We start from the raw sequence: 22,745 nt of genomic DNA on the forward strand, positions 1-22,745 counted from the left end.
CATGTTGGCCAGGGTGGTCTCGAACTCCTGACCTCAGGTGATGCGCCCGCCTGAGTGCTGCATTACAGGCATGGTGTGCCTGGGATTATAGGCATGAGCCGCCGGCCTGGCCTCACAGCCCTTTTCTTTTCTTTTCTCTGTTTCTTTTTTGGAGACAAAGTCTCACTCTTGTCCCCCAGGCGCGATCTCGGCTCGCTGCAACCTCCGCCTCCCGGGTTCAAGCCTGCCTCAGCCTCCCGAGTAGCCGGGATTACAGGCGCCCAACACTACGGCCGGCTAATTTTTGTGCTTTCAGTACAGACGGGGTTTCACTATGTTGGTCAGGCTGGTCTCGAGATCCTGACCTCAGGTGATCCGCCTGCCCCAGCCTCCCAAAGTGCTGGGATTACAGGCGTCAGCCACCGCGCGCGCTATTAATATTTTTTGAGACAACCTTTTCCTGGGTCTCAATTCCCTCAACCGGGGAGGCCCCTTAGCCAGCCTCCGCGTGCATCCGTGGCGGTTCACACCGAGGGCGCTGACGGACACCCCAGAGTCTGCTCCGCCTCCTGCCGGGTCTGACCCTCGCCAAGGGTCCCCACCTCGGAACCGACGCCGGCGTCGCGGCCCATTTAAGGACAGGAGGGCGGCCCCGGGAAGACTCCGCCCCGCGTGACGTCAGCGCGCACCGCGACGTGTGACGCTCTGGTTGCCGCAGAGACGCCCCGCCCCCGCGCGGCGCTGCGGAACCGGAGCTCCGGGCGGCGTCGGCAGCGGCGCGAGAGGCGACGAGGCCGGAGCGGCAGGAGCCGGGGCGGCGACCGCGGCGAGGGCGGCGGGGACGGAGCAGACCACGACGAAGGCGCACAGGCACCCGGGCCGGGCCGGGCCACGGGGAGAGCGGCCGGCGGGCAGCGGGCGGGAGGCCGGGCGGGCCGCGGGCAGCCACCGAGCCGCGAAGCGACATGGTGCTGCTCAAGGAGTAGTGAGTGTCCGGCGGCTGTGCGGAAGCGGGGAGGAGGGAGGGTGGGGACGACCGCCGGGGCGACGGCACGGCTGGGGACGCAGGGCCCGGATGGACAGAGGGGCGGCAGGGACGGGGTCGCCTGAGGCGGGCCCAGCGGGGACGGAGGGGATCCGGGGCGGGCGGCACCTGAGGCGGGGCCCACGGGGCACGGAGGGGCGGCCGGGACGTGGAGGAGCAACCGGGGCATGGAGGGGCGGCCGGGCGTTCGGCATCTGAGCCGGGGACCACGGGGCATGGACGGGCGGCCGGGGCATGGAGGGGCCCACGAGCACGGAGGAGCGACCGGGGCGGACGGCTCCTGAGGCGGCCCAGGGGGCTTGGAGGCCCAAGTGGACCCAAAGAGAGGCCGGGGACAGCGAGGGCCAGGCCGGGCCCTAGACGGGGTCAGGGCAGGGAGCGCCGGCCCGGGACTGGGGGAGGCCGAGGGGAGGCCGAGCGCTGGGAGGGCTGTGGGGTCGCCCTGCGCGGGCCGAGGGCGCGGGCTCAGCCGGGACTGCAGGCGGTGCCGAGGAAGAGGCGCACCGGGGCAGGCAGGGCCTCCCGGCGGTGGGGAGGGCTGGAGGGCCGAACAGTCCACACGGAGAGCCGGGTGGGTGGGTCAGGCTCCGGGATGGAGTTGGGATGGGGATGGGGAGGAGCGGCCGTCTTAGGCATCGGGTGAGGGGTGGTGGTAAGTGGACACAGGAGGAGGCCTAGGAAGTCAGGGCCCTGCTCGGGCGACAGGGGAACGGTTAGAGGAGATAAAGCAGAAGGGACTGAGATGGGGGCCCGAGTGACCGTGGTGCTCAAGCAGCGGGTGCAGAAGAGGAGGCTTTTGGAACAAGCTTGGGATGACTGCTTGGGACTTTGGGGACACTTGGGCGAGGAGGCCAGAAAATGTTGGGTAGAAGGCCAGGAAGTTACCAGGGTCGAGGCTGGCCCCGAAAGAGAGTATGTTTGTGGATGAGTATACCTGTTGTTGGAGATGGGGGAGACCAGGGCAGGGCCAGCTGGTTTCTACGGGATTCTCAGTCTTGGTGCAAAGAGGGAAATTCTTTGAGGAATTGAGGGGTCCATGAAGCTGTGAACTGGGGAGAGATGGTGAAGGGGGTGGGGAGTTCTTGAGTAGTGAAGAGGGGTACGTGGGAAACTGGTGACATCTGGAAGGAGTTGCAGGATGATGGGTTTGCTCCTGAAATCCCGGGGACTGGGGGACGGGTGGAGATGTTTGGCGTACTAAATCTTTCAAGTACCAGCTGACCCATTGTAGAAGCTCAGGGTTCCAAGTAAACATCACGGGATATTTTTCCTCCCTAAGAGGAGAGATTGGATGTGTGTGTGTACGTATCTCTGTGTGCGTGTGTGTGCGCACGTGTGTGCACAGAATTTACAGTGAAACCGCTTTCCTGGAGGGAAGGCAAGTGGGCAGCATAGGGCCAGAAGCCCCAGGAGTGGGGATGGCCAAAGGGAGCAACTTATGGGGTGCTCTCGGCAGCCAGGCAGGCGTGCACAGGGCTCTTTCCACTTCGTCAGCCAAGGCACTTTGACCATCCCCACCATGCTGGCTCCTTGGAGGTGCTTAGGACATTTAGGGCACAGAGTGGAGTTTGGGTAACAGAGGGAGCCGAGACCCACATGGCATCCCAGCTGAACACCTGATCTGAAGAACATTATTTTGAGGCCTCACCCACTCTGTTTCTTGACATCCAGTCTGATGTGAATTCAGCCAGGGTTCGGAGCTTTTCGTGGTGAGGAGGAAGAACTTTAGGATGCCAACAGGAGAACGTGGTGCACTTTGGGTTTTAATCTTCAGTGCCCAGACTGACAGGCTTTTCCCACCTTCTGATTCGCTTTTCTGTTCCCAGATGAATCCTTGAATCTGTAGAAATCTGTGGTTTTGAAATGAAGGTCAGGCAGGGAAAGGAAGGGCCCTTCAGAAGAGATCTGAGTGAGGTTTGAAGAGAGACATTCCTCTCCCCTTCTTTGTTCTCCTCCCCTGGAAGCCTGCGAGGGAAAAGTCCAAGGTGCCGGAGATGCAGAGCCTGCCTGGCATCTGCGTTTCCTTCCTGCCCGACTTGTGCCCTTGGTGTACATCCCTGGGGCAGGGGCTTGGGGAGGAGCAGGGGCATCTGAGACACTTGGCTGTGGCTGCAGCGCTGCAGCCTCTGGAAAGGGTGCGAGTGAAGGTCACGTTAGAGTGAGCCCTGCTCCAGGCCCAGCCCAGCAGTTCCTCTGTGGCCCTGTCCTTTGGAATTGTACCCGATCGCTGCCGACGTGGTTTTGTTCCTGAGGAGCAAGGGGGCAGTGTCTGAGTGTGCAGCTGTCCTGTCAGCAGCCTCAGCGCGTCCCGTCAGGAATTGGCCCGTGTCACTCTCTTTTGGGTGAGATATGGTTCCCACCCAGCGTCTGCAGGTTGCCCCTGTTGATTTTTCCAACACTTCTTCTAACAGGATTCTATTTAATTTGATTTCTCCTAACTCTTGGGTGTGATTTTGACTGCTGTTCTTGAAGATAAAAGGCTTATTGTTTTCTAGGAAGTTTCTTCTGAGGGTGCGGAAATTCTGACCTCCAAGTCGGGAGTATTTTTCTGCACCGCTGGCTTTGTCTAATGGGAGGGGAGCCTCAGTGGCAGCATCCAATAAACTGGAGGATTTACGTTATTTGAGTCGCTCTGGAGGAAGGGAGTTGTTAGCAGGCAGTAAAGATTTGGAGCCCATTTTGTTCTTCCTGCTACTTTCATGCTTGGTGCCTTGCCTTTAATGTGATGTTTTCCTCAGACTCCTCTATGTCCTTCTTGCTTCCTGGAGGACCTTTGTGGTACTAGAAAATAGCTGTTTACCAGCCTGGAGCAAGGAGCCTGAGTAGTGAACCCACTGCATGAGGAAGGCACAGCAGCTCATGCTTCACTAATGCTTCACTACACATGCAAGACACAAAAGGACTCAGAGGATTCCAGCAAGGGTCTGGGGACCGAGCATCTAAGCTTGGGAACTGGCTTGACTTGTATGGGTAAAACCAAGAGTTTTTGTCTTAGCTCTCCCGCCTCACAGCTTTGAACTGGGAGTTGGCTGTTGGCCTGCATTTCAAATGCAAGGCACCCGGAGAAGTGCTGCTAGCCCTAGCACCTCTGTGGGGTTCTGACCCTGGTGAAGACTTTGCCGGCCGTGGCTTCTCCAGCAGGTCATTGGTGGCATCTCCAGCAATTGGTGGTTGGAGAAGAAGAAAAGGAAATGATAAATTGGGATTCCTTTGGATAGCTCCTGGAGTTTAGGACATAAGTTGAATGCCCTATTGGTGGCTTTGTGGTAGCAGCTTGGATTGTAATATCCGGCCCCGAGCAGAGGTGCCTGGTATGTGTTCTTAGGGTGATTAAGGCTTCAAGGGGCTTGGTCCCTTCCTGGCCTTTCCCCTGGAGGGCTGTTGTTGGGAGGTTGGATCCACAGCAATGTAAGTCCCCAGGGCCTCTTCTTTGGGTCTGAATCCTCGCCGTGATAGGTCCTCCTGTGTTAACCTGTCTTGCTAGACTCACTGGCAGGTCCTGCTGGGGAATGACTCGTTGGCAAGTTTGGGTGAAGTTAATCATCCATGTGTCCAGTTCTGTACGTGAGGTGGAGGCCTGGGAAGTAGCTGGGGGAGGCCAGGTTTGGACTGAATCGCAGGGTTCTAGCTGGGAGGCTTCCGAGACACAGAGGGTCCTGTTCTCAGAGCGCTCAGAGGGCCATTCTCTGCGGTGGGGGGAGGTTTCGTCATGAGTTTAGTGTCTTACACAATAGAATGCTGACGGGGGGGGGTCACCGCGTCACCGCGTTTAGTGTCTTACACAATAGAATGCTGACTGTTTTAGGATGATGCTTTAAAGAGCCTTGAGCAGATTGCACAGCCTAAAGTTGATACTCTCTTTTTCTTTTCTTATAGTCGAGTAATCCTGCCTGTGTCTGTAGATGAGGTAAGTACTTTTACTTTCTAGTCCATAGTTGTGTGTAACTATTTGTGACCATTGGCTAAGTTGGGCTCTGAGTGGTCATCCTTTTTATGTAGTTTTCTTATTTGTTCTAACATAAAGATTTCAACGTGAATTTTCCTGGTGCCACTTGCAGTTGAAAATGGCACTTAATTTTAATATCTGGGCAACTGTGTGCAACCTGCCCCAAGCTGTTAGTATGCTGGATGACTCCTTTTATCCTTTTATCTGCTGGGGCTGTGCATGTTTGGGGACACTTTTTTTTTTTTTTTTGAGACGGAGTTTCGCTCTGTCTCCCAAGCTGGAGTGCAGTGGTGTGATCTCGGCTCACTGCAACCTCTGCCTCCTGGGTTCAACCAATTCTCCTGCCTCAGCCTCCCAAGTTGCTGGGATTACAGGTGTGTGCCATCACACCCGGCTAATTTTTCTATTTTTAATAGAGATGGGTCTCACCATCTTGGCCAGGCTGGTCTCGAACTCCCGACCTCAAGTGATCCGCCCGCCTCAGCCTCCCAAAGTGCTGGGATTCCAGGTGTGAGCCACCGCACCCAGGCGGGGACACATTATTTTTTTTTTTTTATTTTTTTTTATTTTTTTTTGAGACGGAGTCTCGCTCTGTCACCCAGGCTGGAGTGCTGTGGCCGGATCTCAGCTCACTGCAAGCTCCGCCTCCCGGGTTCACGCCATTCTCCTGCTTCAGCCTCCCAGGTAGCTGGGACTACAGGCGCCGCCACCTCGCCCGGCTAGTTTTTTGTAGTTTTTAGTAGAGACGGGGTTTCACTGTGTTAGCCAGGATGGTCTCGATCCCCTATCCTCGTGATCCGCCCGTCTCGGCCTCCCAAAGTGCTGGGATTACAGGCTTGAGCCACCGCGCCCGGCCGGGGACACATTATTGATGGGATCAAGTGTATGCATTTCTGGGACCTCCATGACTCAGCTGGCAAGCGTGCATGGCTCTTTCTGGTTGTGCAGCAAACCAGCAGGGCAGGAAATCTCTTGAGGCCCTCCCTAGTTACGATGGACTGACCACGATGGTCTTTGCTGGAAAGACCAAGACACAGAACCCTCCATTTACAAAGGGCAAGGGATAAGAAATAGGCTTGACTTGCCCTCTGTCCTTTTATAGTTCCTGGGTCTGACATCCTTGTACGTGGGGATCTGGCAGCAGGATTTGCTGTAAGAAGGTTCATAGGCCATGCTGACTCAGAGTCAGTCTCTTGGACAACAGAAAACTGTCACGGAACCTCCCTTGTCTCACTCTTTCCCTGAGCTGCTTCCACTCTCCTCTCCTGGCGCAGTCCACCCCACCCCAGCTTCCAGTTAAACTCGAGTTTGGGTGAGGTTCATCAGCCAGTATAGTGCCCTCAGTCCCTGGGCTTCGTCTCTCTTTCCTGCAGTGTCAGCATGAAGCTCCTGTGATAACTTCCACTCTGTTCCAAATATGAACTGGACCTTTGAAAAATGAAATCAGGCCAACAGAGCCTGCAGCACATTTAGCTGAGACACATCCAGGCTTGTTGGCCCCCGAGAGGGGTGGGCAGACATTGGCCCTTTAGAGGATTGCCTCCAGGAGTGGGCTACATACCCGATAAGAGCTGTGGGGATCCGGGGAGGGGCCAGAGGTGGGCCCTGACCATGATCTGGGGGTTCTGGGAAGGGCAGAAAAGAGAAACGAGACTGGGGAACCTGGGAATCTGGGAAAATGAGGGAATGACTGGGTAGGTGGCTCTGATCCCTGTTAGGCACTGGGGATGTACCTGGGGCCTGAGAACCAGGTGCCTGGGCTAACAGGTGTTGGCTTGGAAAGGGTCTTGTTAACCCACCTGCTTTGGCCATGCTGTCTGCTTTTTTTAAATTTTATAATATTTCTTTTAAATAGTGGAGATAGAGTCTCACTGTGTTGTCCAGGCTGGTCTTGCCTCAAGCAGTCCTCCTGCCTCAGCCTCCCAGAGTGCTGGGATTACCGACATCAGCCACTTCACCCAGCCTGTGCTGTCTTTATTAAAAATAGCAAGCAATGATTTTCCAAACCAGAAGGCCAAGCAGGAAGGCCCAGCATGTCCCTCGCCCTCAAACTCAGCTCTTGGGGAGGAGTCCAGTGACGTCTTCTCTGCTGTACAGGATGATCCCACCCTGATCGTTAGGAACTCGGGATTTCCTCGGCGTGGTGATGGGGGTGAAATGGATCCTTTGATAGGGAGTTTCTTGATGGAATGAAGGGCTGCAGACCAAGGAGGGCCAGGCTGTCCTGGAGCCCCTGGGGCTGCTCTTGGAGTAAGGCTGGAGGGCCTAACACTGATGGCTGATGGTGGGGCCAAGACTGGAAGGAAAGGGGAACCTCCACCTTGACAGCGGCCACAGCTGGCGGGTTTTCGCTTGTGGTGGTTTTTCTGCAGCATTGAGGAAGTGGTGGGGTGGAGTCGGGTAGTCAGAGCCTAAGTCTGAGCAGAAGTTTGGGAAGTGAATGCTACACTTGATCTTAGCCAAAAGGCTGAGAAGCGATGGGAAGTGAATGCTGATCAGGATTCAGCTGTCTGCCTGGCGGTGGTCAGCCCGTTCTCAGCAGGAAACCACTGACAAGAAAGTACCACGTGGCCTGGGTAGGGTTGAGGCAGAACTTAGTTTCAAAGAATTAGAAAAATCTTGCAGGGGAAGGCTGAAGAAGAAACAAGTCACGATCAACCTTCTTTTTTTTTTTTTGAGACGGAGTCTCGCTCTGTTGCCCAGGCTGGAGTGCAGTGGCCAGATCTCGGCTCACTGCAAGCTCCGCCTCCCAGGTTCACACCATTCTCCTGCCTCAGCCTCCCGAGTAGCTAGGACTACAGGTGCCCGCCACCACGCCTGACTAATTTTTTTGTAGTTTTAGTAGAGATGGGGTTTCACCCTGTTAGCCAGGATGGTCTCGATCTCCTGACCTCGTGATCCACCCACCTCGGCCTCCCAAAGTGCTGGGATTACAGGCGTGAGCCACTGCACCCAGCCATGATCAACCTTCTCAGAGTCTTTGTCAATAACCCCATCCTGACTCACAATTCCTATGGGAACAGCTCAGCGCCATGTGGCTGGTGGATTCGCTTCCTAAATTGGAGGCCATGACTTGAGGCCCTTGCAGTTTTCTGATTTAGGGGGAAATGTGAAGAAAGAGAAAGAGAAGGTCATGCCTGTGTAATCATTCTGATGGCCTGCAGCAGTGTTTTGGGGGCAGAATTAGCTTCTGGGTGGCCAGAGCCTTTGGTCTAACACTGAGTGTCCAGGCATCGCGCAGCACAGTGAGAATGCCCTGGCTGTGTGACGTGCGTGTGTCCACCAGTGCTTCCTGGCGCAGGCCGGCCAGGCTGCTTTACTTCTTGTTTGCAGAGATTCGTGGCACCATTCTCCCTCTGGTACCCAGCCTGACAGGGCCGTGTTGGTGGGACCAGTGCCGCACTGTTGTTTGTGACATGTTTCATATCGTATTTCAGGCCCACCCACTGGGCTCCCCCTCCCAGAGTGCCAAAGTGGTGGAGTCTCTGTTTTCCTTAGTTGAATGAGTTAGTTCTTTGGGACAAGCGAACAAATCTCAAGAGCAAGGAACATCATCGTAGGTCTGAGGAGGCTGGAGCCCCAGTCTTCTTGGAGTTTTTTAAAATCTGGTTTAATGATCTGACCCCCGCACTCCTCCTATCTCCGCCCCATCTGAGTCTGGCTGCTTTCCCGGGGGGCAGAGCAGCTGTGCCAAAAGAAACTGTGTAACGTGAAAAGCGCCCTTCACTTGTGGCTTGTGCAGGCCAGTCTTCCTTACCCCTTTAGATTCACAAAACTGCCTTCACTTGTCTCATTGGGATTAAAGGATCAGACTATCAAGAGAGATTAAAGGGGGAAGATGCCAGCCAACAGGCTGATCCTCTTAGAACCTGCCCTCTGATTCCTGCAGCTGAAGGAGAAACCAAGGCGATGAGTCTCTGCCTGGGGGCCCCCTTCCCAAGTGGCACCACTAGCCAGGAACCTCGTCCCCTGCACCAGGCCCTCTCCCCAGCCTGTCCTTTAGAATTGCTGAGTCAGTGGTTAGATGTTCTTACGACTCTTCTCTGAAACGGAGTTTCTGCTCCTTCTTAGGCACCCCTGGCTCAGCCAAGCCCTGACCCCTTGATGGGTTTTCATGTGTGCCTAGCTAGGTGGTGGACTTGGAAAGGCACAAGGACAGCTTGGGGCTCCAGGAGGCATTGAGGCAGCACTGATGCAGCTTAGGATTAGCAAGGTCGAGGTGACTGGCTTTCATCCAAATGTTCCTCTTTATGGATTTAACTGAGCCTTGATTGCTTGCCCCTTTTCATGGCATTTTGTTCTGGAATTTGCTTTGAAAGTTAGGGCTCTTTCAGCCTTTTGGTGAGCAGTGAATTGTCCTGGTCCTCTGCTTCACCTTCCAGATTTTGCCCAGAAATTTCCCTGCAGTGCTTAGGAAGCTGCCTGGTAGAACAGGTTTCTAGGTTTGAGGCGAAGCAGCTCTGGAAGCTGCCTCTGTTCCCTGCTGTTGCAAGCAGTGATTTAAGTGGCAGCTGCCTAGAGATATATCCTTTCTGTTTTAATCTCAAAGAGAGAAAAACCCGGTGCCTGTAATCCCAGCTACTTGGGAGGCTGAGGCAGGAGAATTGCTTGAACCCAGGAGGTGGAGGTTGCCATGAGCCAAGATCGCACCACTGCACTCCAGCCTGGCGACAGAGCAAGACTCTGTCTAAACAAAAAAAAAAAGAGAGAGAGAGAAACACCCTGGCCTTCCCCTCCAGGGGTACCAGGAGTTGGGGGAGAGGACGTAGAGCTCGAGGAAACCCTTTGTCCCCCCTGCACCCCTACAGCATGTGGGGTAATCCCGTAGCTTTTTCCCTTTGTCTCATACTCCCTAAGCTGTCACGCCTGATAGGCACAGGCTGTGGTAGGAAAGACACATCTGTTGGTGTAGATATAACTTCCTGCGTCAAATGTTGCTGTTCATTTTCTTTTCACCTTGTTTCCTCCTCTGGACGGCTTTTCAGAGAAGAGGGCAGAAGGACTGAGTCCGGGCACTACCTAGGTCCTTGGCCCTAACACAGCCATCCTGACAGGGTCAGAGGAGGCCAATCATGTTGACTGGTGACTTGATAGGGTGGCATGTGACCCAAATAAAGGAAAACTAGGCTTTTGCCGTGTAGTAAGTGCCAACACAAAGGGTGTACCCAGCTGGCACAGACTGTGGGGCAGGAATCTGTAATATCTAATGTGGGAAGGAGGAATACTTGCTTCGGCCCCACCAGGAATCTGGAAAGTGTCAAGAGGTTTCATTGCCTGAAAGAGCTACTTGCGGGGTGAGGAGAGGCCTAACACTGGAGAAGAAGCAAGTAGATGAACCAGTTTTACCATCGAGGTTGTGGATTTCACAGAGCGCTGAGCACCTTTCTTTGACAAGAAATCATATCTTAGGATCTATTTAAATGAGTGAGATCAAGTGATTTCTAGCAACCAACCCAGATCTTCCGGGGTCTTAATACCGGAAGTAGGTTCAGCACAAAAGCTCCTTTGGACTCTGTAATCTGTTTTCTGCTTGGTGGTGTGAGGTTAAGTAGATTCACCTGCCTCTTTAAATCCTGACAGATTGGCTGGGAACAGTGGCTCCTACTTACAATGTCAGCACTTTGGGAGGCCAAAGTGGGAGGATGGCTTGAGACCAGGAGTTTGAGAGCAGCCTGAGCAACATAGCAAGACCCTGTCTCTACCAAAAAAATAAAATAAAATAAAAATAAACCCTGATGGATGATGTGAAAATGAGAAGGATGAAATAAACATGTCTGATGGGTCAGGAGGGGCCATGGAGCAGCATTCTCTGTTGCTTTGGGTGGATTTGGGCAAGGCCTGATGGGAAACTTCCAGAGTGAGCTCCTGCATGAGGAGACCCCAGGGTGATCCAATTAAACACTAACTGGCAGCTGGATTATGTGTAACCATTGAGAAGAGTCTGTGTTGAGAATAACATCTGTCTCTGTTCCTTTAGTATCAAGTAGGGCAGCTGTATTCTGTGGCTGAGGCCAGTAAAAATGAAACGGGTGGTGGTGAAGGCGTGGAGGTCCTGGTGAATGAGCCCTATGAGAAGGACGGTGAGAAAGGCCAGTACACACACAAGATCTACCACTTGCAGAGGTATGCAGCGCGGGCAGTGGGCTGGATGCTGGCTTTCGTGTGTGTGTGTGTGTGTGTAAGTGAGTGTTATTTCCTGTATTGTTTTATATAGATGGACTTATACTAATTGTTATAGTTTAACAACTAATGTTAATAGTTATATACTGACTATATAAATGTTATACTCACATTTATATAGATGGGAATATACTATTCTATTGTCTTTGGTTACTTATCACGACTGCCTCTCTCAGCCTGTTCTGTCTGCCTCAGTCTCTGAAGCCCACGTAGGGGTCACAGTGTCATGGGGTACAGCTGTGCTGCAGGTTGTCTAGCCCTCCTCTCCTGATGCGTGTGTCAGTCATTTCCGGATGCCTACATCATCCAGTAAAACTCCTGTGTAAATCTTCTGCTGTCCTTGTATACGCAGACATTTAGCAAAGATTCCTAAAACTGAATTCCTAGAGTTGCTGGGCCGGTAGGATTTTAAATTCTGATACTGTGAAATCGGTTACCAGAGAAATTTTGGTACCTCTCTTTGGATCAAAGGCATTAGTATTTTTAAGTGAAGCTTGAACTGATTTGTGTACTGGAATCCATATCAAACTACACAAATTTGCTGAATCCCTAACCAAAAGAGTAATACTTCAGTAAACTGTGAGCAGACCCAGAGGGCATTGATGATATTAATCATACATCAGCTTGAATGGAAGTCAAACCAAGCTAGTTTTAGCAGCTCTCCAGAACTGGAAAAGGTAAACCTGAGTCTTTTTAAAAATTGTGATAGGCCGGGCGCGGTGGCTCAAGCCTGTCATCCCAGCACTTTGGGAGGCCGAGGCGGGCGGATCACGAGGTCAGGAGATCGAGACCATCCTGGCTAACATGGTGAAACCCCGTCTCTACTAAAAATATAAAAAACTAGCCGGGCGTGGTGGCGGCGCCTGTAGTCCCAGCTACTCGGAGGCTGAGGCGGGAGAATGGTGGGAACCCGGGAGGCGGAGCTTGCAGTGCACTAGCCGAGATCGCGCCACTGCACTCCAGCCTGGGCGACACAGCCAGACTCCGTCTCAAAAAAAAAAAAAAAATTGTGATAAAGTACACATAGCATAAAATTCACCGTTGTGACCGTTTTTAAGTATCCAGTTCAGTGACATTAAGTCCATCCACACTGCGGTGAAACTGAAACCTCGATGTTAATTTCTAGTCTCTGAACTGAACTGAAATCAGTTGACTTTCATTTGGGAAAAGCCCAACTTCACTGTGGTCTGTCACTTTGATGGTGTCAGTGTACTAACGCCAGAGGGTCCAGGACCTCAGTGCCGGGGTGCGAGGAGAGCAGTGCTGTGCAGCGGGGAGGAACCTCGCCATCACTCAGTCTCCTTGCCAGCACACTTTTTCTCCATGTCTCTATTGCTCCTCCTCTGGTATTTGTATTTCTTAAAGAGGATTTTGAAAAGAGATGGTGAATTGGTATTTTAGGTAGAAAGGACCAGTTGTTTCCTCAAGACTAAGTTGGTCCAACCAAAGTGACAGAGACAAGGTCTCTACATATAAAAGGTGGGACCTGGCTGGGCGCTTCGGGGACTCACGCCTGTAATCCCAGCGCTTTGTGAGGCCAAGGCGGGCAGATCATTTGAGTTCAGGAGTTTGAGACCAGCCTGGGCAACATAGTGAGACTCTGTCTCTACAAAAAATAAACAAAATTAGCCAGGTGTGGTGGCGGGTGCCTGTAATCCCATCTACTCAGGAAGCTGAGGTGGGAGGATCACCTGAGCCCAGGAGGTCAAGGCCGCAGTGAGCCATGGTCACGCCGCTGTACTCCAGCCTGGGCCACAGAGTGAAATCCTGCCTGTCTTCTAAAAAAAAAAAGAAAGAAAAGGCCAGCAGTGACTGCCGCCGCTACGTCTTCCCATGGTGACAAGAGAAACTTGACTGTATCAGCCATCTGGCTGCCCAAATCAGAAAACAGAGCCCGCCCCCCACCACACACACACACACACACGCACTCGTCCTTCATATCACATCAAGTCCTGCTGACTCCATCTCCTTGGTGTCTCGAACATGTCCCTTCCTTGCCTTCTCTTGCCTGGATTACTACAGCAGCTTCTACTGAGTCTCCCTGCCTTCCAGTTCTCTGCACTGCTTCAAGTGTTCAGTCTGGATGATCTGTCACTCCCAGTGCCACAGCTACCGACGGCTTCCCTTTGCCTTCGCGATGAAGTCCGTGCTCTCTGACATAACTTATAGGACCTTTTAGCCAGCCTGGGCAACATCGCAAGACGCTGTCTCTACCAGAAAATACAAAAATGAGCCAGGCATAGTGGTGTGCACCTGTTGTCCCAGCTACCTGAGCCCAGGAAGTCAAGGCTGCCAGTGAGCCATGGTCACACCACCGCACTCCAGCCTGGGCGACAGAGTGAGACCCTGTCTCAAAAAAAACAAAATTCTTTTAGGATCCAGCTTCAAGTGTCTCGAACTCCCCACCTTGTACCTGCACAGGTTACTCGAAACTTCTCCCTCTTTTCTACAGCTTTTCCCACCCCACCCCCTTCTGTCTCTTAGCTTAGCCCCACTCTCTGTTCCATGCATTGGTTCATCCTGACTTTCCCTGCAGAGCATGCCCGGTGCACTGCATGTCCCCCTTGTGTTCTCACAGCACTCCGCCGCCCAGGGCCCTGTGCCCACCCCATTATGGCATGAACTTACCGTGTTGTGCTTGGCCTCGTCTAGTTACACGCCCCAGTAGACCAGAAACTCCTTGAGGGTGGGAGCCACATCTGTTTGTTTCTCTGTGTGTCCCCATGCCTGGACCTAGAAATACTGGCCTGAATTGGGATGGCAGTGAGTTCTGAATCACAGAGGTCGCCCCAAGTGCTCCAGGTTAGCTGTTTGCTCTAGTTCGCTCTGTCTTAGGCCTGAGGCACTAAAGCTAATGAGGTTGCCAGAGCTTGCCAAAGACTGGATAGATTATCCATTGGAAACCAAGGATGGCTGGGCGCGGTGGCTCACGCCTGTAATCCCAGCATGTTGGGAGGCTGAAGTGAGTGGATCACAAGGTCAGGAGTTCAAGACCAGCCTGGCCAACGTGGTGAAACCCTGTCTCTACTAAAAATACAGAAGTTAGCTGGGCATAGTGGCACGTGCCTATAATCCCAGCAACTCAGGAGGCTGAGGCAGGAGAATCGCTTGAACCCGGGAGGCGGAGCTTGCAGTGAGCCGAGATCGCACCACTGCACCCCAGGCTGGGCGATGGAAGGGGACTCTCTGTCAAAAAAAAAAAGAACAAGAAGAAGAAAAAAGAATTGAGTGGAAGAAAATATTTTGTCCTAAGAGACAAATTGGGTCTGAGGCCCTCCTGGCCTCTCAGAGCTGATGAAAGCAGATCAGATAATCCTGGATCCTATACCCAAGTTAGTCAGCCAGTCACCCTGGCTGGTAAACCCAGACTGGTTCATGCTTGGAAGCATCTCTCCTTTGTATGTTTTTCTCGCACCTTGTAGTATAATGCCCTGGGCCCAGCGACCTCTGGAAAAATGTGTAGTGCTGATGGAATGGGTGATAAGCCACAGCAGGTAGCCTGGGGTCTGCTGTGCCATTCTGTTTCTGGTGGCTGGTGGGGCACGTTGTGGGTACGTGTTAGGAACCAGCCAAGGTGGGGTGTCAGGCTCTGACAGGTAACTTCTCACTCCTACCAGTAACCTGCTCATCTCATGGAAACTTGCTTGTCAACTCCCCATGAAGAAGCTGGATCTGAAAAGCCTCTTGTCTCCTTTCTCTCTTCCATCTCTATTTATAATCCCTTTTTTCCCCACTATAGCAAAGTACCCACGTTTGTTCGAATGCTGGCCCCAGAGGGAGCCCTGAATATACACGAGAAAGCGTGGAATGCCTACCCTTATTGCAGAACCGGTGAGTGCAGACGTGGCCACATTGGCCGGGCGGGGGAGCAGCAGGGCTCTGTGTCCCACCTGCATGTTCCAGATGAGGTCAGGGAAAGGGTCAGGCTGGGGCCGCTTCCAGCTGATGGTGGGTAGCAGTGCTGTGTCCAGCACAACGTGGTGGACAACCGGGTGGGAAGCAGCAGTCGTCATGGCCTGAGAGCATACAGCCAGTCTCTCACTTGGGGATGCTGTAGTAATTCTGATTGTTGTTATTCATGATAAGATTTTAGTATATTTTTCTAGTCATTTTTGTTTTTATTTATTTGTTCATTTTTTTGGAGATGAAGTCTCACTCTGTTGCCTAGGCTGGAGTGCAGTGGCATGATCTCGGCTCACTGCAAACTCTGGCTCCTGGGTTCAAGCATTTCTGCTGCCTCAGCCTCCCAAGTAGCTGGGATTACAGGCGCACACCACCACACCTGGCTAATTTTTTTTGTATTTTAGTAGAGATGGAGCCTAGGCTGGTCTTGAACTCCTGACCTCAGGTGATCCGCCCACCTTGCCCTCCCAAAGTGCTGTGATTACAGATGTGAGCCACTGCACCTGACCCAGACACATTTTGTAGACAAATTTTAGATCATTACTAATTTTTTTTTTTTTTTTTTTTTGAGGTGGAGCCTGGCTCTGTCACCCAGGCTGAAGAGCAATGGCACAATCTCAGCTCACTGCAGCCTCCTCCGCCTCCCGGGTTCAAGCGATTCTCGTGCCTCAGCCATACAAGTAGCTGGGATTACAGGCGCCCACCACCATGCCCAGCTAATTTTTGTATTTTTAGTAGAGATGGGTTTTCACCATGTTGGCCAGGCTGGTCTCGAACTCCTGACTTCAAGTGATCCACACGCCTCAGCCTTCCAAAGTGCTGGGATTACTAATATGATAACTAATTTTTTAATTGCTTTTTTTGTCTCACTCTGTTGTCCAGGCTGGTGTCCAGTGGCACAACCACAGCTCACTACAGCCTTAACCTCCCAGCCTGAAGTGATCCTTCTGCCTCAGCCTCCCAAATAGCTGGGACTATAGGCGTGTACCATCATGTCCGGCTAGTTTTTTTGTTTGTTTGTTTGTAGAAATGTGGTCTCACCATGTTGCCCACGCTGGTCTCAAATTCCTGGGCTCAAGTGATCCTCCCACCTTGGCCTCCCAAAGTGTGGCATTACAGGCATGAGCCACCGTGCCTGGCCTAAGTTTCTCATTTTTCTTCAGTCAATAGAGAACATTTTTCCCGTCACTAAGGTGTCTGGTGTTTGTTGTTTTTTGTTTTTTGTTTTTTTTTTTTTAAGACGGAGTCTCGCTCTGTCACCCGGGCTGGAGTGCCGTGGCCGGATCTCAGCTCACTGCAAGCTCCACCTCCCGGGTTTACACCATTCTCCTGCCTCAGCCTCCTGAGTAGCTGGGACTACAGGCGCCCGCCACCTCGCTCGGCTAGTTTTTTGTATTTTTTGGTAGAGACGGGGTTTCACCGTGTTAGCCAGGATGGTCTCGATCTCCTGACCTCGTGATCCGCCCGTCTCGGCCTCCCAAAGTGCTGGGATTACAGGCTTGAGCCACCGCGCCCGGCCTGTTGTTTTTTTTGTATTTTTATTTATAATAACTGCATAGTGTTCCATCATATGAATGAACTGTGGCTTCTGCTGAAACAGCATGTTCTGTAGTTGAGGATAGAGTGGAATTATTTTCTTAATCTTGGCCAGTCTCCTGCATAGAGTTTCTGGAAAGGAAAGATTTGAACCTCCACAGAGAACTTTCTATTCTAGTCCAGACGTTCTTGGATTTATTTGGGTGATTCAGATTCTTAGCTTTCCAAGATTCCTAGGTTTCCAGGGCCATCTAGGACTAGACCTATTGGGAGGGCTTAGGCCTCAACAGACTCAGACTACGCGGGAGTCTGAGGCAGGAGAATCACTTGAACCCGGGAGGCAGCTTAGGCTGGTACTGATTCATAACCCTGGGGAGTCCCAAGAGGTCCCCTGGCACTTGTCTGTGAGGTGGGTGACCTTTCCTCCCGCCAGCCTCCATGTGTGGGTACAGACAGTGTTGGGCTGCGGTGTCCTCCCTGTAGCCTCTGCTGACCTGTCGTCCTTCACTTGCTTTCTTTGTTGGCACCTGGCACTCCCTGCAGTCTGATGAGTCTGTGACCCTAACGTGATGCATGTCACCCTCATCCTGTGGACTTTGGGAATGACTGCAATCCAGAACACGGTCATTGGTGGCGCAGTCATTGGTGACCATTGCGCGGTGATCATTGCGCGGTCATTGGTGGCGTTTGGGATGTGTAACCCTTAGAGTTTTCTTGCTGTAGCTGAAATGCAGCCCTCCCCACTCCCTAAGCACTGGGCCGGAAGTTAGATTCTTGGAAATGAGGCATGCACACATGTTCTTAAAAGACAGGGCTAGGTGCGGTGGCTCATGTCTGTAATCCTAGCACTTTGGGAGGCTGAGGTGGGCAGATCACTTGAGGTCAGGAGTTCAAGACCGGCCTGGCTAACCTGGTGAAACCCCATTTCTACTAAAAATACAAAAATTATCTGGGCATGGTGGTGTGTGCCTGTAATCCCAGCTACTCGGGAGTCTGAGGCAGGAGAATCACTTGAACCCGGGAGGCAGAGGTTACAGCGAGCCGAGATCGTGCCATTCCACACCAGCTTGGGCAACAAGAGCAAAACTCTGTCTAAAAAAAAAAAAAAGACAGTATGCAGTGTGGCTGGGTGTGTCTGGTCTAGGGCCAAAGGTGGATTTTCTTGATGTCTAAGAGAGTCACAGCGAGCATGCGTTGTAAGAACCTTAGCCAACTTGGCATAAACGAGGCAAACGGATAGCGTGGACATCTCCCTGCCTGGGGCAGGGTTCTGGGTACACAGCTTGTGCCAACTGGGAGACGCCCCTGTTCTCTGTGTCATTCTGGGGAGAGTGTTGCAGCTGACATGGGCATTTTTCTGCACATTAAATGTTAGTTCACATATTGATCCTTGGCCAAAAGAAAAAAACATAATTTCTGTATCAGTACCCTGCGCTTACCGATTGCGCCACTGGAGCTCCTCTGGAAAAATATAATTTCTAACTATTTCATGGAGACAGGGAGTAGGGGAAGGAAGGCTGCTTTCCTCAGTGAGTACTGCCCTCCTGTTCAGGACACACCTTCACACAGAATGGATATGTTGGATCTTATATCTGTTTAGTTAGACACTTGCTCTTTTAAGAGGTAAAAATAGGCCGGGCGCGGTGGCTCACGCCTGTAATCCCAGCACTTTGGGAGGCCGAGGCGGACGGGTCACAAGGTCAGGAGATCGAGACCATGGTGAAACCCCGTCTCTACTAAAAATACAAAACATTAGCCGGGCGCGGTGGCGGGCGCCTGTAGTCCCAGCTACTCGGGAGGCTGAGGCAGGAGAATGGCGTGAACCCGGGAGGCGGAGCTTGCAGTGAGCCGAGATCGCGCCACTGCACTCCTGCCTGGGCGACAGAGCAAGACTCCGTCTCAAAAAAAAAAAAAAAAAAAGAGGTAAAAATAGGCAAGGAAGGTTACTTTCCAGTTCCCTCTGGGGGCTGATGGGAGAGAGGTTATTAGTTCAGACATCTTAGCTTGGCCTCAGTAGATCCAAGTCTGAAGGAAGATAGATGAAGGAGCGTGAAGTAAAATGCCCCGTGGCTTCTGGAAGGCTCTGCCTTACTATGAGTGGAATGTGGACAGATTGGGACGCCCTGGTAATGATCAGCCCTTGCTATTCTTAGCTTGTTTCCCTCTCTCTTTTTCCGTTGAAGCTGATGGGGTGGAAGTGAGGAGAGGGTAGGTGAGGAGCTGGTCTGTGAATGAATGAAAGCGGGAAAAGGAAGAGATTTTCCATTGAAGCTGATGGGGTGGAAGTGAGGAGAGGGTGAGTGAGGAGCTGGTCTGTGAATGAATGAAAGTGGGAAAAGGAAGAGAAAGTTTGTCTCTCCCTCCATCCCTTCCTGGAACCATAGCCCTCAGCTGGATGCAGTATCGCTAAGCCATGCTTTTATTTATTTATTTTAAATTTTTTTATTTTTTGAGACAGAGTCTTGCTCTGTCACCCAGGCTGGAGTACAGCGGTGTGATCTCAGCTCCCTGCAACCTCTGCCTCCTGGGTTTAAGCAATTCTCCTCCCTCAGTCTCCTGAGTAGCTGGGATTACAGGCACGCGCCACCACGCCCTGCTAATTTTTGTATTTTTAGTAGAGACGGGGTTTCACTATATTGGCCAGCCTGGTCTCGATCTCCCGACCTCAGGTGATCTGCCCGCTTCGGCCTCCCAAAGTGCTGGGATTACAGGCGTGAGCCACTGCACGTGGCCCTGCCATGCTTTTAAAATGCCTTATTAGTCTTATTTGGAAATCCCTGCTCTCCCACTGCAAAAGGTTTCCTGCGGCTTTTCTGTGTACCTCGGGTTACAGTTTGCACAACAGGGAATACTGGAATGCAGAGGTGTTTGAGGGCCTGGGAGGGCTGGAGAAAGTTTGGGGAGGATTGTTTGGTCACCAAAGTTGGCATGAAAAGGTGAGCAAGGGCTGTCACCCTCATGGTTTCGGAAAGCCAGTTTGTCAGAACTGAGTGGATATGTCTCTCAGGGTCTCACAAAGACAAATGTATAGAAACCCCAGCGCCCATCTGTGAAGTGACACTAAAATGCAGAATGACTGCCGAAACCAGGCATCCCATTGAATGATCAGGGCATTCTTTCCTTGTGGGTTCTTCTACGTGAGAAACCAAATTACAATCAGAATGCCAGTGTGTGGCGAAGAACATCCACTTGGCTGAATGAGCAGATTCTTGGGTCCGTTGATGAGCACATCTCGGAGAGGCCGAACTAGGAGAGGCTTTCTTAGAGCAGATGGATTCAGAAGAGGTGCTTAGCTGGAGAAGTTTAATGGCTGGTGTCATCAGACCAGGCCAGCCTGGCACTGCTGCCCCCACTGCAGGGATGGCACTGCCAGAGATGCCACATGCGCGGGCTGGGGCTCCCGGGCCCACCAGGGCACAGCAAAGTTTCTGCCGACGAGATACTGTACCCGTCATTTCCTTTTCTTGTTCTAACGTGGTTTTCTTGAAGCTGCTCACAGGCGGTTACCTCAGCGGAGGCCTTTCGGTTGTGATCTTAATCTGGTACTTTCTTCTAAGTGTCTTTCATTGGGTTGGGGAAATTACAGTCTTTTGGGTTATTTCTGTACATGATGGCTCTTATTCTTTATATTTCAACTTTGCCTCATTTTGTGCTCAGGGGTAACCTTCATTTCACTTATGGAGTTTGTTAGCCCCGCATCCTCTACAAACATGGCAGTGGGCAGCCCGCAGAAACGGACATAGCTCCTAAATTCAGAGGGTACAGAATGAACCGGGCGGTCTCAGGAGTAGCTAGTCCACTCCCCAGTGACATGAGAGCTGCAGTCATTTTCTCTGATAAATAATTGAGCCATCCTTCTAAGAGGTTCCCATTACAATGAGCAGGAGTGCAGTGCCTGGGAGATTTGATTACAGCGAGAGGAAGGGTGCAGGAGGCAGAGACAGTGCCTGGCCCCAAGCCCCCTGCTCTGGGCCCCGGGAGGTAGAGGCTGGGGTGGAGGTGGGAGGCGCCTGGGAATGCTCTGATGGGAGAGTGATGGGTTGCGGCACCTCCCCTGGTCAGAGCCGGTCCCTGTCAGTGCCCTGCCGAGAAGAATCCCAGGAAGCCCATGGTGGCGTCGCTTTAATTAAATTCCCTATTTGGCGTTTTGGGACATTTGTCTGAGTGAAATTTGTGGGTTGGTGCATCAAGGTATTTCTGACTCCCTGGGGCTTGGAGGTGACTGTGGAATAAGCCACAGGGAGTGAAGAACTTGCCATTCATCCTCCTCGTGGGGGGGGCAGATGTTTCTTCATCCTCATTAATCTTTTTCTCTCTTCTTTCCATGTCCTTGCCTGGGAGCAGTTATCACAGTAAGTACTGGCGAGGGGTTGGAACTGTAGAGGATATGTGAGAACAGGAGAGGAAACGTAACTGCACTGGTGGTCTCGGGTATTCTTTCCCTTGGCTGATGTTTGGAGTTGCTGAGGCTCAGTCCTGTCAACGGACTAACAAGGAACCTGTTAACTGGCATGATGGCCTGTGGCTCCATCAGGTGCATCCTGGTTGTGAGTCTGACTTGTACACAGTGGCTCGAGGCCGTCCCTCCCCAGGTCACACCTTTTCAAGGTTGTGGAGAGATCTCCATTCAGCTGACCTGACCGACATCCCTTTGCCATCTGTGCATCTTATTGACCCCAGTGAGCGCTGACCCTTGGCAAAATCGTGAAGTCAGCGGGGGTTTTTGTTCCACAGCCATCCCCTCTGTCATTGCCCACCCCCACTATTCAGCACACCCATCTGAGTGCCTTGTCCCTGCCGGTAAACACTGGCTGTCTCTGGGAAACTGGTTCCTGCTGAGGAGTTAATGGGTTAATGTGTGTCTCCTTTGAGAAGTTCCAATTTTTAAGAAGCAGGAACAATAATTAGCTTGAAGGGTTGAGTTACTGAGAGGAGAACTGAAGGTCTCAGCCACAGGCTAGCTGGAGGGAAGGGGGCCGTGGTCAGTATCTTTGATGGGTTAGGAAATCTTCCTGTGCCCTTTCCACACGACTTACTACCCATCAGCACTTGGCACACTGAAGTATGCTAGAGTGGCTAAATGCATGGATTTTTGAGGTCAGACAAACCTGTTTTGAGGCCCAACTCTGTCATGATCTCTGTGAGTTTGTGTTTTTTTCTTTTGAAACAGAGTCTTGCTATTACCTAGGCTGGAATGCAGTGGTGCAATCTCGGCTCCCTGCAACCTCTGCCTCCTGGGTTCAGGCGATTCTCCTGCCTCAGCCTCCTGAGTAGCTGGGATTACAGGCACCCACCACCACGCGTGGATAATTTTGAATTTTTAGTAGAGACGGGTTTTACCATGTTGGCCAGACTGGTCTCGATCTCGTGACCTCAAATGATCCACCCGCCTTGGCCTCCCAAAGTGCTGAGATTACAGGTGGGAGCCACCATGCCCAGCCCGATCTCTGTGACTTTGGTTAGTCACCTAACCTCTTTGAACTTCACTTTCCTCATCTGTAAAATGAGGGTGATTCCACAGAGCTCTCAGGCTGGGGTGCGGATTGAATGCCTGGGAATGTGGGAATCGTGCATGCCTAGTGTGTCGTGGGCTCCCAGTCAAGTTAGCTGTTACTAGAAGGCAGAGGCTGGAATCTCCCAGCTGCCCGTGATCCATTAATGCCCATCTCCAGTAATGGGAGGTGGTTACTCTCAACTGTGAACCTGTGACTTTCATGTATTTCTTTTCCTTCTTCCAGAATGAGTACATGAAAGAAGACTTTCTGATTAAAATTGAAACCTGGCACAAACCAGATCTTGGCACGCTGGAGAACGTGAGTAGTAGTTCCCAGGAACCCCAGGGTGAGGTCTCGAGTCTCTGCCCTTGTAACTTCTCCATCGCTCCCATGGGGTCCTCTCTCTGGTCCTCTTGTGCCTGGCCAGGAAGGCAGTGGCCTCTGCCTAGACCTGCCTTACCAGCATGGGATTGCTGTGTCTCTCATTTGCAAAACGTGCTCTCCAGAACTTTTTATGGGGCTTTCTCGTGCTGCTTGGATTGGTGCACTTCCTGGCACACGGGAGCTGTATTTTTAAAAGACCAAAATTACAGTTTTCTCTAGAGTACAGTTTGCAGTAACTCCCCAGATGTAAAAATACACCTGTCCTTTAGCATTTCCA

The 22,745-nt window shown here is 52.1% G+C and overlaps 1 protein-coding gene across 1 annotated transcript in view; it reads left to right on the forward strand.

Moving 5' to 3' along the window:
• Positions 1-686: 686 nt before the first annotated feature.
• The window catches only part of PITPNA (phosphatidylinositol transfer protein alpha), a 44,926-nt gene continuing 22,867 nt past the window's right edge, over positions 687-22,745 (forward strand). Inside the window, exons 1-6 of the mRNA XM_033185187.1 lie at positions 687-964; positions 4,901-4,931; positions 10,948-11,093; positions 14,890-14,981; positions 20,934-20,941; positions 22,328-22,402. Coding sequence (XP_033041078.1) covers positions 945-964; positions 4,901-4,931; positions 10,948-11,093; positions 14,890-14,981; positions 20,934-20,941; positions 22,328-22,402 — 372 coding nt within the window. The 5' untranslated portion in view covers positions 687-944. The remainder of the gene's footprint in view (positions 965-4,900; positions 4,932-10,947; positions 11,094-14,889; positions 14,982-20,933; positions 20,942-22,327; positions 22,403-22,745) is intronic.

The sequence above is a fragment of the Trachypithecus francoisi genome, unplaced genomic scaffold (assembly GCF_009764315.1).
Source record: "Trachypithecus francoisi isolate TF-2019V2 unplaced genomic scaffold, Tfra_2.0 Lachesis_group20, whole genome shotgun sequence".
In the NCBI taxonomy this organism is placed as follows: domain Eukaryota; kingdom Metazoa; phylum Chordata; class Mammalia; order Primates; family Cercopithecidae; genus Trachypithecus; species Trachypithecus francoisi.